The following is a 15,793-nucleotide window of genomic DNA, read 5'->3' as shown; positions in this document are numbered from 1 at the left end:
GGGATCCAGGAGATCAATGCAGCACCCCAAGTCACGGGATCCAGGAGATCAATGCAGCACCACAAACTATGGGGTCCAAACATCTGTACAGCCTTCCAGGTGATGGAATACAGAGGAGCAGAACTCGTCTCATAAGACCCAGAAGAACCAAACACAGAGGAGCGGTGCAGAATCTCTCATTGGATCCAAATGAATAGACTAGATCCCGGATAGTGGAATCCAGAAAATCCGTCCAACCACCAGGTCATGGGAAACAGAAGATCAGCGAGGACCCCGGATCATGGAACCCAAAGGGACAATGCGGAACCCCAGAGCAGGAGATTCAGAAGATCACTGCAGATCCCAAGTCTTGTGATCCAGTGGATGAGTTATGGGGTTCAGAAGATCGGTGAAGAACTCGGACGATGCAGCACCCCAAGCCATGGGATCCAGGAGATCAATGCAGCACCCCAAGCCATGGGATCCATAAGATCCGAACAGCACCCCAGGTCTCAGCTTTAGATCCTCCGGTAAGTTGTCAGTGTTTGTAGGGTGGGCACGGGGGTTGGCACTGCCCAGCGTTGTGTCTGCTCGGTGTGTGGCACTGGTTGTGTCTGGGGGAGGGGTGTCATGTGTGTCACCGGGCTGTCGGTGCTGATTCTGTGCCGGTGTCATACATCCCGGCTTCATCACACCGAGGAGCGGAGGAGCGGAGCTGTCCGGGTGCTGATCGGAGGGTAAAATGGGAATTGGGCTCTGTGTGCAGGGGGGCAATATATCTGTGACTGGGGGTATCACCCGGTATCTGCCCCTAATAATGTCTCTCCCCCCGGTGTAATTCATTGGGGGTTTGTCTGATGAGTTAATATACAAAAATTGTGATTCCAATCCCTCAATATGTGACTTATATATCCAGGGCTAAGGCAGCTGATAAGCCAGAACCCCCGGTAAGAGGGCCCCAGCCATGGTTCACCCAATGAGAGTAGAGCCCCCATGTTACCCCAAATCCTGGAATATTCTCCAATCCCCTCCAAAGGGAACATCACCAATACGTCACTGGCCGACCGCTCTGTATGGGTGTCACTTGCCGACCATCGCTCTGTATGGGTGTCACTGGCTGATCCCTTTTGTATTTCTGGTGGTCTCTTTGTATCACTGGAGATCTTTGTGTCTCTGGAGGGCTCTTTGTATCTCTAGAGGTCTCCTTGTGTCTCTTGAGGTTTCTTTGGAGGTTACTTTGTGTCTCTGGAGGTCCCTTTGTGTCTGTAGAGGTCTCTTTTTATCTTTGGAGGTCTCTTTGTGTCTCTGGAGGTCTCCTTCTATCTTTGGAGGATACTTTATGTCTCTGGAGGTCTCCTTGTATCTATGGAGTCTGTTTGTGTGTCTGGAGGTCTCATTGTATCTCCAGAGGTCCCTTTGTGTATCTGGAGGTCTCTTTGTATTCCTTGAGATCTCTTTGTATCTCTGGAGATCTTTTTGTATCTCTGGAGGTCTCGTTGTTTCCCTGGAGGCCTTTTTTTTATCTTTGGAGGTCTATTTGTATCCCTGCAAATCTCTTTTTCTCTGGATGTCTCTTTGTGCTTTGGAAGTCTCTTTGTATCTCTGGAAGTCTCTTTTTGTCTCTGGACTTCTCTTTGTATCTCTGGAGATGTTTTTAGTGTCTCTTGAGATCTCATTGTATCTCTGAAGATCTCTTTGTATCACTGGAGGTCTCATTGTGTCTGTGGAGGTCTCTTTGTGTCTCTGGAGGTCTCTTTGTATCTCTGGAGATCTCTTTGTGTATCTGTAGGTGTCTGTGTGTCTGGAGGCCTCTTTGTATCTCTGGAGGTCTCTTTGTATTCCTGGAGATCTCTTTGTGTGTCTGGAGGTCTCTTTGTGTCTCTGGAGGTCTCATTGTATCTCTTGAGATCCCTTTGTGTCTCTGCAGGTCCCTGTGTATCTCTTGAGGTCTCATTGTATAACTGAAGGTCTCATTGTATCTCTAGAGGTCTTTTGTGTCTCTTGAAGTCTTTTGTGTCTCTTGAGGTCTTTTGGGTCTCTTGAGGTCCCTTTGTATCTCTGGAGGTCCCTTTGTGTCTCTGGAGGTCTGTTTGTATCTCCGAAAATCTCTTTGTATCTCTGCAGGTCTCTTTGTGCCTCTTGAGGTCTCTTTGTGTCTCTGGAGGTCTATTTGTGTCTCTGAAGGTCTCTTTGTATCTCTGGAGGTCTCTTTGTGTCTCTGGAGGTCTCTTTGTATCTCTGGAGGTCTCTTTGTATCTCTGGAGGTCTCTTTGTGTCTCTGGAGGTCTCTTTGTATCTCTGGAGGTCTCTTTGTATCTCTGGAGGTCTCTTTGTGTGTCTGGAGGTCTGTTTGTGTCTCTGGAGGTCTGTTTGTGTCTCTGAAGGTCTCTTTGTATCTCTGGAGGTCTCTTTGTGTCTCTGGAGGTCTCTTTGTATCTCTGGAGGTCCTTTTGTATCTCTGGAGGTCTCTTTGTGTGTCTGGAGGTCTATTTGTGTGTCTGGAGGTCTCTTTGTGTTGTCACCGTGTCCCCCTTCCTGTCACCATGTCCCCCTTCCTGTACCCCTGTCCCCCCTTCTTGTCACCGTGTCCCCCCTTCCTGTACCCGTGTCCCCCCTTCCTGTCCCTTGGAGTGGCAGAGCCCGGCCCATTGTTGTTTCGAGCCAAGTCGGTGATTCATTCTTGTGAGTCAGAGCCAAAAATACTCCATTAACTCTTCCTGCCCCCGGAAACAAAATGATCCCCGGGGGGAATAATCTGACAGGAAGTGAATGTTTGTATTTTGCAGGAGGACACTTTATATAAAGTACCCGGTGTACCCATATGTGTTCCCCCCAAACAGATTTATGGTGGGCACTTCCTGGGCTTTTCCTATTGCTGATTTCCCAAGATTTGGAACAAGACACCAACAGAGCCCGGAAAAGAAATATTTGTTTATGATTGGTACCAGAAAACCATTTCTACCTCACCCAAGATGGGTTTCTGTTCCCAGAAATTGGCCCGTTGGAGGTTTGGACCCACTGGGCAAAGGGGGAAGGGCAGTGCAGTAAAAATAGAAAACATTACCCCGAAGGGGGCAAAGGCAGCAAATATTCCCTCCATTGGTGCTGCCGGGACTCTGCGGTGCCATTCGGTGTTTGTACATCGTAGTATTGATCTCTTATTGATCTCTTACTCGCGCCTCATGTTCTTACATTTCCCCTGGAAACTAATCTCTGAAATCCTCACCAGCTGAAATATTTCTATGAAAAGAAGGCACAACATTCACACAAGATGCCACCCAATGCCCCTTATGTGGGCTGCCAGGGGTAATTCTATAGAAGAGTTCTCAGGAGATTTCCATCACAGGTTGGGGTATGATGGGCAGAGGTGGGCAGAGTTAGGGGGTCAGGAGGGCCTGGTGAAAATGGATCCAAGGGTCTATTTAAGGGTCTCCCATCATTGTGCCCCGGGGTACAAAGCCCCCTCCATAAAGACATGGGGTCACCACTTTGTGTCCTGCACAGAGCCCTGACCTCACCACCTGACCTCACCAATAGGGGGCAAATCCCCACCATCAGTACCTGACCTCACCAATGGGGGCAAATACCCACAGAATCTTTGGTAACCCTTTTCAAAAAGGGGGAAGGGGGCAGATGTATTCAGAAGAAGGTAAGCAGAGAGCTACGCAGGGGCACAAAAGAACCCGTTTCACCAGAGGAAAGGAATTCATAGGTGAAAATGGGGTCTCCGGATTACTGTAGCAGGGGGTCACTATGAGGGGTCAGAGCAGGTGACACAAAAGAGAATGTTGTAACCCATGTTGTATGTTGTAGGGCCACTTGGGGACACATTGCCCAAACTTCCAGCACATGCTGCCACATCTTGTGGGTGACAACCAGTGCTGGGCCTGTGGATCTCCAGAGCCGTGACAACCAGTGCCAAGCCAGTGGATCTCCGGAGCGGTGACAACCAGTGCCGGCTTGTGGATCTCAGGACCTGTGACAACCAGTGCCGGGCCTGTGGATCTCCAGAGTGGTGACAACCAGTGCCGGAACTGTGAATCTCCGGAGCGGTGACAACCAGTGCCAAACCAGTGGATCTCAGGAGGGGTGACAACCAGTGCCTCAGGGCCGGAGGTGTCAGGCAGGGCCACAGATCTCAGGGCCGGAGGTGTCAGGCAGGGCCACAGATCTCAGGGCCAGAGGTGTCAGGCAGGGCCACAGATCCCAGTTCCTTCTACACCTTCACATTTCCCACCCCCTCAGGGTCATTGTGTAGATCACAGATTTCAGTCCAGCTGCTGAGATTGCAGGATAGGCCCCATTCTGAGCAGAGCAGGGATCCAATCAGCTCCCATGTACACTGACACGCTGCGCATGGTATGGAGATTTATTATACTCACACATTCTGATAAAAATTTACAAATATCAGATGAAAATAAAGAATAAAATACAAGAAATAAAAAAATCCCATGCGGCCCAGCGAGATGTGCACATCCAATGACTCCTATATTGGAGCCTATGGGTCATGCAATGGGTGTGGCTACCACCAAAAGCCAATTGGAAACCATTTCTCATTGTACCAACTGTAGGAAACAGCAGAAAACTGCGATCTGATTGGCTGCTCTGAGTGCTCCATCTACCCTGTAATGTCAGCACTTATTTGGGGTAATTATCCACCTGGACCAACCATGGGGGGAGGGGGGCTGTCAGCAGAAAGGGTTAATGTGCAATGTCTGGCTGCTGCAGAACAATTTAATCAGTGCTAATCAGAACAAATCCGAACAGAATCAATCAGAGGATGATTACCGCCAGGGGAAGGAATACAGAGAAGGGGGGAGGGGGGATGGATGGATGGAATGGATGGATGGATGGATGGAATGGATGGATGGATGGATGGGATGGAAGGCTCATCTCCATACAGCAGGAAATACGGGGTCATCTGGGGTCACGTGGGGGGCTGGGAACTCCCAGAGTCCATAGGCTGTCTGAAAATTTTTTATCCATTCACTTTTTCCTCTCTCTCTCCCTCCCCCCCTCTCTCCCCCTCTCTCTCTCTCCTCTCTCCCCCCTCTCTCTCTCCTCTCTCTCTCGGAATATCCCATGGTTGTGGGGTGATTGCACAATGATGAGGCTGGGAGAAGGAGGCCGTCACCTTCCGTATAAACTGCCCCTAATGATGGATGAATGGTCCGAGATTCACGTGTGAATGTCCATAGACATATAGGGCATCCTGAATGTCCTGGCGGGTTGGTGAATCCACACATTAGTTTTCCTTTTATGTGTCTTGTAGATTTTTTATTTCTTTAGAAGTCCTCGGAGAGCCTCATTACCAATCTGAAGGAACAGATGTATCAGGAGATTGGGCAGAATATTATTATTAAACAGGATTTATATAGCGCCAACATATTACGCAGCGCTGTACAGAATATGAGTCAAACCTCCCCACTCTCTGTACGGACATTGCCGGGGTCTCTCTATAAAGTATTTGCTGGGGTTATGTTACAGAGCCGTGTCTATGGAAGGCGACGACATGATACTGCTCCGTCACCTCATCACATTCCCTGGACACCGCGATGGGGTGACGTAGCTGTGTCCATGGAAGATGTGATGACAGAGCCATGATGGAGAAGGAGCTGTGTCTATGGAAGGCGATGAGGTGACAGAGCCGTAACGGAGACGTAGCTGTGTCTATGGAAAGCGATGAGGTGACGGAGCCGTGTCCATGGAAGGTGATGACGGAGCTGTGTTTATGGATAATGTTATGATGTGACAAAGACGTGTCTAGGGAATGTGATGGGGTGACAGAGCCATGTCTATGGAAGGCGATGGGGTGTCAGATCCGTGTCTATGGAAGGTGATGACGTAGCTGTGTCTATGGAAGCTGATGATGTAGCTGTGTCTATGGAAGGTGATGAGGTGATGAAGCTGTGTCTATGGAAGGCGATGAGGTGACGTAGCTGTGTCTATGGAAGGTGATGACGTAGCTGTGTCCATGGAAGGTGATGACGTAGCTGTGTCTATGGAAGGCGATGAGGTGACGGAGCTGTGTCTATGGAAGGCAATGATATAAAATAGCATTTTGCAGGATGAGGTCCATCAAACAGATGGATCCACCTGGAGCAGCTGATTCCTCTCCGTCTGGAGGTGACGCTGATCCGCAGGCTGATGTCCGAAGACTTGGAACTGTCAACTTATAGTATTTACCTCTCCTGGAGCAGCTGATTCCTCTCCGTCTGGAGGTGACGCTGATCCGCAGGCTGATGTCCGAAGACTTGGAACTGTCAACTTATAGTATTTACCTCTCTTTTCCTGGCAGCTATATAAAGGAGCTGGGCCGGCACAAACAGTAAGATCAGGGTGAGTTGGAATTTGATTTGTTCTGGAATAGTCACATTGTCAGACACATTGTGCAGTATTAGAACGCTCCTGAACCATTGGACAATGAGGAAGACACATTTCCTGCCTGTGGGTGCATTCACTGTGCATCTAGCAGCAAGAAGAACCCCGACTCCTTTTACTGCCCCTCTCAATCTAAATGCTGCTGTGCAGAGGATGACTAGGAAACCCATTCGGGAAATGACCACCAATATCCACCTATGGGTGCTACTGGGATCGCCCTCTGCTGGCCAGCTCTGTCCTGGGAGCCCTCACAATGCAATGTACAGGAGGCACCCCCTCCATGTCTGCAGCTTCCGGTTGGTTTGTGAGCCCCCCCCCCCAAAGGTTTACCAGCCAATAGGAGGTAAGAAGGGGGGGGGGGTTATAGTTCTCTCCCCAGAAGAGAGCTCACAGAGGGGTCACTACCCTGGAAATTGGCTCTCTGGTCAGTAACTGATGATCACTGCCAGGTGGTAGATGATCCCATACCGTTGCAATCGCGTTCCACTATTTTAATACATTTTTCTTTTGATGCCCCACAATGAATTCGCAATCCAACTATGGAAATCCCACAATGTAGAAAAGAAAATACATTTTGCGTCTGTTGCTGAATTAAATGTTCTCATTTATTTCAATGAAATCTGGAAAGAGGCTAAAATGAGCCCTGTGCAAGGGGGGGAGGGGTGCCGGGGGCTCAACTTAACAAAATAATTCCAGCTCCGGGAGCCCAATAAATTCATAAATCCATCCTGAGGGATCTCTGCCGGCGCCATTACTGATAACATGCTTTGGGCCTCCTGGAAGGTGCTGAAACAAAAGCAATTGCCCCATGTCATTCTGTGGGGCTCCGATGAGGGAAGAGATATAAATTATTCTACAGATATTGTACAATGGCCAGGGCAGATTATTGCCCCCCCCCCACCACCAGAAAAGAGTAATTAGAATCAACCAATCGTCATTCAGCTGATGGAGGAAATTTGTCACTTTGCTGCTTGGGGTCATCAAGGGTCTGCAGAGATCAGAAAGAAAGCTAAGAGAAGCATGGAAACGCTATGAGACCATCTCCAGGCATCTCAGGGTCCTGTCACAACAGCTACAAATATTATTTGGTCCGTGAGACTGTAGTCACCCTCCCTGAATGGGGAAAATCTACCCCAGAAAGGGCAGAAAGAAAGTGAGACAAAAAGCCTGGGACCATCAGTGCCTGAATTCAGCATAGAAAAGGTCCAAAAGAGGAGGACTCCGGGAGACCCAGGAGGGCCAGGAGGATTCGGAAAGACCCAGGAGGACCCAGGGAGACCCAGGAGGGTCCAGAAAGACTCCACTCCACATAAACTATCCCGACTAGAAGTTACTGAAATGTTCACTGAGCGGCCACAATATTTCTATCTCATGCTTTCTGGCCTCAAATGTACACAGATGAGAAAAGGAAGTTGGAACCGTCACTGCAGAAAGATTGGACCAAACTACCTGCTGACAGCAGCTGATGTCTCATTGACAGCTACAGAAATGGCTGTGTGCTCTGATTGCTCTCATGTAACAACCCCTTAGGATAGGGGGGGGGGCAATTATATCTAATTGTGGGATTATTTGAAATATTCTACTGAATTAAATCCCTTGAAAAAGTCTGATAAACAATGATGGTTGTCATTACTGTTGTCAGGTTCATGTTTTTTAAGGGAGGGGGGATTACCAATAATTGCTGTCTAGGGTTATATGTGAAATATGGGGGGCCATACATGACAACGTAGAGTCCCTCCCCTCTCTGTTATCATTGGTCAGCATGGTGGTTCAGTGGTTAGCACTCCGACCTTGCAGCGCTGGGTCCCAAGATGGTTTCTTGGCCAGGACTCTATCTGCATGGAGTTTGTAGGTTCTCCCCGGGTTTGTCTGGGTTTCCTCTGGGTACTCCGGTCACCTCCCACATTCCAAAAACATGGAGTTAGATTAATTGTCCTTAGACTGTATTATCGACACACTGGGCCTGATTTATTAAAGCTCTCCAAGGCTGGAGAGAATACACTTTTATCAGTGAATCTGGGTGATCCAGCAAACCTGGAATGGATTTCTTCAATGTCATTTGCTGTTTGTTAGCAAATGCTTTAAATCCTGGACCAGATCCATCCCAGGTTTGTTGGATCAACCAGATTCACTGGTGAAAGTCTATTCTCTCCAGCCTTGGAGAGCCTTAATAAATCAGGGCCACAGTATGACTATGGGGGACATTAGATTGTGAGCTCCCTTGAGGGACAGCTAGTCACATGACTATGGACTTTGTACAGCGCTGCGTAATATGTCGGTGTTATATAAATACCGTGTAATATTATTAGTAGTATTTTAGGATGACACACTCACTCCGTGCCCCAGACTACACCTACCGAACATGAGGAGTGTCTGAGCCATTCTCCACCCCCCTATATCTGCAGACACAGATTGCCCTTTACCTCCAACCCTACACAGACATGGACCATGCCAACATGGACCAACCTTCGCCCCATCCCTATGCCAACATGGACCAACCTACGCCCCATCCCTATGTCAACATGGACCAACCTACGCCCCATCCCAATGCCAACATGGACCAACCTACACCCCATCTCTATGCCAACATAGACCAACCATCACTCCATCCCTATGCCAACATAGGCCAACCTTGGCCCCATCCCTATGCCAACATGGACCAACCTTCATCCCCATCCCTATGCCCACATGGACCGACCTTCACCCATTAATATTTGCATAAACTGTCACAAATTATATCCGTGACATAACACTTGGTACCAGAAGTGGGGTTTGATGTGTGCAAACTAGAGATATTGATAAGATTGATAGTGGGAGAATTTTGATTGTGTTTGTGCTGATTTATTATTTTAGTTTTTGTATTGTAAGTCATAGTGCAATCAGAATAAAATGCAGAAGTTCTTTAGCTGGGGTAAAAGAAAGTTGCAGGATGATCAGAGTGCGAGTCCTCTCCCATGTTGGGTGTCCACATCTGGACAGTGGAACCCAATTGCTCGCGAGTGTAATAAATATGTTGCGCAGATCCCTGCCAGTCGGTGAGGGAATTAGATCTGTCTCGGTATGACAAAAAGGAGCAGAAGGCGGCTGCACAGGTGGGATGGCTGAGTTTTCAGGAGAAAAGAGAGATATTGGAATCTGAACTGTTACAGAGCAATTATCTCTATTGGGAATGTGTTTGCGTGATACGCAGAGAGAAGAAGTTGTTTCACAGTTTGCAAAGTTTGTAGTTATTGCTGTGAAGAGAAAACAATGTCGTAAGAAACGGCCTCTTACAAGAGAAGGGGCCAAGCTGCAGGTTAGAGCAAAGAATTGAGATTGAAGAGACAGAGGAATTTGTGAGACCGATAGTGACAACTAGAGACGTGAGGGAGAGATTGGGTGGAATGACTAATGGCGATACAGACATGAGACCACCGCAGGGACCGCACAATATGGCAGAGGAGACTCGTTCATATACTGCAGGGGAGCGGACTGACCCAGGACAGAAATATAGATACCTGGAGCAGGTAAATCAGCTTTTATTGAATATAAACAAGGAACACAGCAATAAACATGGCGGAGGCAAGATACACAACAATCAAAGTCCTTGTCCAAGGTAGCAATGCTACTGTCAAATAATATTAGGTCCAGAGTCAAAAATAGAATCCCATCTGATATTGCTGCAAACAAACAATAAATAAAAATGCACAATGAAACAAAGAACATGTAATAAGTCATAATATTACCATCCAGGAGCAATAAGAGGGGGTGGGGGCATTATTAGTAAGATATTCCATCCTGTCTCCTATGCTCCTATATTGTCTCTGATTGGCCCAGATAAAGTTCCATAAACCCGCCTGTAGCTTCTTCAGGGTCTGGACAGGAACCCGCACTGGGAGGGTAATAAATATCAAAGTTTAGGTAGGAGCATGACTTTTACTGATGCTATACGTCCCAGAAGCGGTAATGGGTGTGTTTTCCATTTGTTTAAGTAGTTATGTAGAACAATGGGGGAAAGTTACACAAATACAGCTGGCCGTATGTAGCCATTATCGGAGTGCCTAAATAACCAATAGAATGTTCCCGCCACATAAAGGAGTACCTGTCTTGTAACGCTGAAAGTTGTAGGTGTGGCATGTGTAAAGGTAAGGCCTCCGAGTTCTCCTTGTAACCGAAAATTTCACCAAACGAGTGAAGTTCAGACCACAGGTTCAGTAGAGTAATAGTGGGGTGTGTCAGTGTAAGAAGCACGTCATCCGCAATCTTGTAGGAGGACTCCTTTACCCGAACACCTTGGATATCGGGTTTAGCCCTAATTCTTGCTGCCAAGGGTTCGATATGTAAGGCAAACAAAAGGGGGGACAGTGGACAACCCTGACGTGTAGCATTTTGAATAGAAAATTGTCTCCAAGAGGCGTGGGGCAATTTAACAGAGGGCTTCTATTAAGGGACCGAATTGCCTTGACAAAGGGTCCGGAGAATCCCAGCTTGGCAAGTGTGGAAAACATAAACGGCCAACTAAAGCGATCAAAGGCCTTTTCCAGGCTAAGAATCAGGGATTCACGTTTGCTAAGGATTTCTAGAACATCCATCACCCTTCGGGTGTTATCACTGGAAGGACGGAAAGGGATAAAACCAGTTTGGTCTCCATGTACTAGATATGGAAGGAGCCGCGAGAGTCTGTTGGCCAGCAATTTGCTGTAAATTCTAAGATCCCAGTTAAGTAGCGCTATGGTCTATAGTTAGCGCAGTCTATCGGATCTTTACCCGATTTGGGTATTACCGTAGTGTGGGAGCTGGACATGGAAGGCGGAATAGGTTTACCCTGCAAAAAGTCATTGAATAAAGCCTGTAAGTGTGGGAGTCATTCTGGTGGAAAGGTAATATAAGTACGGCAGGCCATCTGGACCAGGGGCTTTATTAGGGGGAAGATGAGATCATTTTAGAGATTTCTTCCTCGGTAATGGGTGGGTTGAGATGTTCCAGGTGCCAGGGGATCTAGGTCCGCTAAGTAGGAATCTATTTTCTCCTGTAAAGTGGCCCCTGAGGAGATCTGTGCTTGATGTACGACCTGATATTAAGAGGCTATACAGGAGGGGTGATATCTTATTACCCCGTGTTCATCTTATGGCCATGGGGGAGGCATTGACCTATGCATCTCCTAATTTACGGGCCAATAGTACGTCCACCTTGTTACTTTGTGGTAGTATAATTGTTGGGTACGTTGCATCATCCAACTGACTTTTCTCAATTCCAGAGCCCTCAATTTGCCTCATAAGTGCCCGAGCGATCCTAATGTGTCTCCTGCAGGAAAATAACTTCTGCCGAATGGCGTTTATGTTCCCTGAGCGCCAACTTCCTCTTAGAGTTAGAATTCAGCCCCTTAACATTAGGAGAAAAAAATTTAGTCGCCAATAAAAACCGATCTGATTAGAACCATTTTATCTGTGGAAGATCTGGTACGGAGGCATCATGAAACCGTGCAAGATGACCGCTTGGGGGGGAGAAAGGACCGGAGCGAAGAAGGAAGGACAGGGGAACCAAAAATTAAACACACGTACATGAAACCAACCTGAATCAGTCGCATATAAACCACCAAGGGGTGTTCGTCACCCACCGGTCCCCAGGAGTCCCTAAGAACCACAGTACCTGGCGGGCGTACCAACACTTCCAAGGGGGTCCGGGGCCCAAAAGTCTCCAGAGCAATGAACAAACAAACAGGATAACATCAGAAACCAAATTGATTGGCACCCGCGGTCTAGCAGGATAGGAGCTTCAAGGGGATGTCCCGCACCTTGACCCAAAAACCGGGCCCAATGCAGGACCCCCCAAGAAGTCACAGGGCAAAGAAATAAAATACCATTTCAAGCTCTCATCCTGGGAGTTTGGGCAAAGAAATTCCCAAGTCCCGGCAGAAGGAAGGGAGGTCCTCCGGGTAACACAGCTGATAAGCCATCCCTGCACCCCATTAAGCTGAACGGGAAGCCCCATCTATGGGGGATACGATTGCCCCGTAGAATGGTGAGGAGCGGTTGCAGGGTGTGCCAGGATAAATCCTGAAAAAGCTGCAGGGGGGCTCCATCGAGCTCCAGATTACGCATATTTCCTGCGGCCACCATAATCTCATCCTTAAGAGCTGTATCCGTCAGATGACAAAGAACGTCCCGTGGTCTTGCGGCCGAGGCCGGTTACCTCGAGGCCCGAAATGCCATAGTAATGCCAATAACATGTGACGAGGGGCACCCTAACAGGCGGTTGGAAAAGGCTTGCAACACCAGCTTCAAATCTGAATTTTGGTTAAACTGAAACTCCGGTAAACCACGGACCCTAATGTTGTTTCTGCGACCTTTATTATCCATATCTTCCAAATGGCGATAGAGATCTCCAAGTGGCGGTCCCGGGATTTATGGGTTTAGGCTTCTATATCACCTTTGGCCAGATGTAAAATCTCATCAAGATCCCCCACTCTCCCAGCTAGGGACTGGAAATCTGCACTTAGGGCCCCAATTTCAGATCGCGGGGGAGACTGTACTTCTGTAATAAGCTGCTGAAAATCTGCCTTGGTGGGTAACATTTGCAGATGGTGCCGCCATGAAGGGCCCACATCAGGGATTTTATAATAAAATGTGAGGGGCCTGCAGCCCCATGGATTGCTGTATTGGGGTTTTCTGAAGGGGGGCCGTGTGCATGAGACGGGGCCCAAAGAAGGAAAGGCCTCTCTGCCTAACTCAGGGGGGCCTGAGGTCTGGGGGCCGGGGGAGTCTCCTGTCACCTCACCCCAGGGAGAGGAGATAGCTGCAGGCCGGAAAACAGCCGGGAACTCTGAAGCCGGCGCCATCTTAAATTCCTGGGGAGCTGTGGGAGTGTCCCGAGCAAATGCCCTGATTGAGGGCTGTGAGGAGGAAGAGCGCAGGGGTATGGGGGAGCTTCACCCCTTTACCCTGCTTTGAGTAATCATCGCAGAGAGATCATGCGGCCAGGGACCCCCACGCCATGACCCCCTGGGGAAGGAATTTTGATTTGGTTATTGCGACTTTGGGTTCAGGGTGGGGACGGTGGGACTAATACTGAAGCAATTGGACTGGAAAATGTATCCCCAGAGTTCATCTTTAAATGCACAGATCACGCAATACCGATCGCCATTTCATTTAAGAAGAGGAAATAAATTGCAAATCAAATTCCATTGATCAACAAGGGCCACATACCCTGATGTTAGTCAATGCGAGAACAGGAAGGAAGAAAAAAGCCGGGGTATTTGTTTAATGTGGCAATGTATTTGAAAATTGTGTACAAATTTGTTCCTGATTTCAGGAATTTACATAATATAAAACCAAATTCATATTGTTCAGCATACAAATAAGGTCAACCCATTGTGTTTTAAAGCATGGAGGTTCCTTTCAAATGGACATCCGTGTACATTCTACCCCTGTAGCACCCCGTTTATTTGACGCAATATTGGGGTACATGATAAAATTACAGAGACTATCCAGGCCCTCATGGAAGCCGGGGCATTTGGACCATCAGTCAGTCCTTATATTGCTCCTGTTTTTCCAGTAATTACCCCCCAGCGCTCTAATTGTCAGTTTTTCGATGCACAAAGTGATCTTATTTTTTTTGTGTAGAAATTTTTGTTTATATTGTGGGCCTGTAATTCTTAGGATAAACTCCCGGGTATAATAAATATTTATTATATTGGAATCATAAATTATAATACAGAATTATAAATCATTTTTATATAAAATAATGAAATATTAGCCCAAAACAAAGTAATTTATCAAAAAAAAAAATTTCCAAACAAGGGTGCAATATTATTATTGCGTTCAAACTCCTCCTCCTACATAGCAATCTGCTTTTAAATTTCCCGCCCGGACACGCCCCCGACGGAGAAGCACCCCGCCATCACAGCGGGATCGTGAGATCGCCGCTGGAGCGCGGGGATAAGGTAAGAGGGTCCCTTAAAGTTACCCCGAGTGTGACTCGGGGTTACCGATTTTTGCATTTTTTCCCACCCCGAGTCACACTCGGGAATACCGCTAGGGGGGTTAAACTTGATGGATACTACAAAATGACCACAGACTATCAAGGGTTAAAAACGTTCCATCTATTGGCTGCGGCTGATTTGGTGACACTTGTTGCTCAGACAGCGGGGGATGGAATATAGTCCAAGGAACATTGATGGAGAGTCTCGGGGCCAATTTGTGTTTCCTTGGGATGGAAGACGTCATGCTACGATTGGATCATTACACGGCCCAATGATCTGCCATGGATTGGTTGCTGAAGATCTAGAAAAGCTTCCACCGATTTCTTATCTGGAACAGCTCTAGGTGAAATACCAAACAGCCAGCGGTGATACGGAGGTAAGCAGCGGTATTTCTGCTCAGGAATCATGGTGAGCGCACCGAATACTGGAAGCGCCTGTGATCACTATTGATGGGATTGGGAACAGCTGATGGTAAATAACTGTGATACAAAGATGGCTGAGCTATGGACACATTGGGACCATTACGGCTTTCCAACCCCCACACACAATGTTTTATCAGATTGAGGGAGGGTTTAGGTAGTATTCTGAGTTACATGAAATGGACATAAAGATGCCGCATATTCATCAGGACGTAATGAAATGGCCAAACAAAGAAAGAGCTGACCCCGCAGATACACAGATTGGGTTCTTTATGGTAAATCAGAGGGGGCTGGGGGTAGTCACCATTCCTTCACGTCAGGTCAGAGACAGCAAAGTATTTTCTGAATTAGTTTTATTGTTAGAAAGTGAACTCCGGCACCGGACAAGACGGACGTATTGTGAGTTTGTATAAACCGACTTAGCGTGTTCTATCAGACATACACAAAAAGATGAGCCATCGCCTGACGGATTATAATAACGTTATTGTAAACCCCCTCTATGGCCCTGTACTATCCCCACCCCACACAGGGTCACCTCTCATTCTATTGGTTCTTCTCCCATTAGAGGCGGAGTTTGGCGCCCAGTCAGCTGGCAAAAAGGAAGCCGGACGATGAAGATGAGGATTGGCAGGAAAATGCTGTGAGTACCCCTCCCCCCCAGCTCTTCCCCGGTATGACCCCGGGGGGGGGGCATCCTGTATTCTTTATTATAAGATCTCCAGACCATTTCCAGGGTGTGTGACCCCTCCCCCTATAATCCTCTGTTATTAGACCCCCAAGAGAAGGCGGAGCCACAGCGATGACCTCACCCGGGAGAACTGGATCTCGCCGTTCCGGAAACCTCTGACCCACCTGAGCAACCGGCCCACCTGCCTGGACAGCCAACAGCATGTAAGTAAGGGCCCCAGGGCTGCATACCGGGGCCCCAGCACCCCCAGCGCTGCATTACGGGGCCCCAGCCCACCCAGCGCTACATAACGGGGCCCCATCACACCCAGCGCGGGGATTACATAGTGCACACATTGGTGAGAGCGCAGTACAGGGTGTGGGGCAA

At 48.0% G+C, this 15,793-nt stretch overlaps 1 protein-coding gene across 1 annotated transcript in view; it reads left to right on the top strand.

Annotated features, from left to right (window-relative positions):
• Positions 1-404: 404 nt before the first annotated feature.
• Positions 405-15,793, top strand: part of RAD54L (RAD54 like) — a gene marked incomplete in the record, with an annotated part of 32,193 nt that continues 16,804 nt past the window's right edge. The window contains 3 exon segments of the mRNA XM_072420585.1: positions 405-509; positions 15,305-15,379; positions 15,511-15,630. Of these exon segments, the coding sequence (XP_072276686.1) occupies positions 405-509; positions 15,305-15,379; positions 15,511-15,630 (300 nt within the window).

This window comes from Pyxicephalus adspersus, chromosome 8 (genome assembly GCF_032062135.1).
Source record: "Pyxicephalus adspersus chromosome 8, UCB_Pads_2.0, whole genome shotgun sequence".
NCBI classification, from domain to species: Eukaryota; Metazoa; Chordata; class Amphibia; order Anura; family Pyxicephalidae; genus Pyxicephalus; species Pyxicephalus adspersus.
Note: the sequence above shows the minus strand (reverse complement) of the source record. Positions and strands in the feature narration are given on the sequence as shown.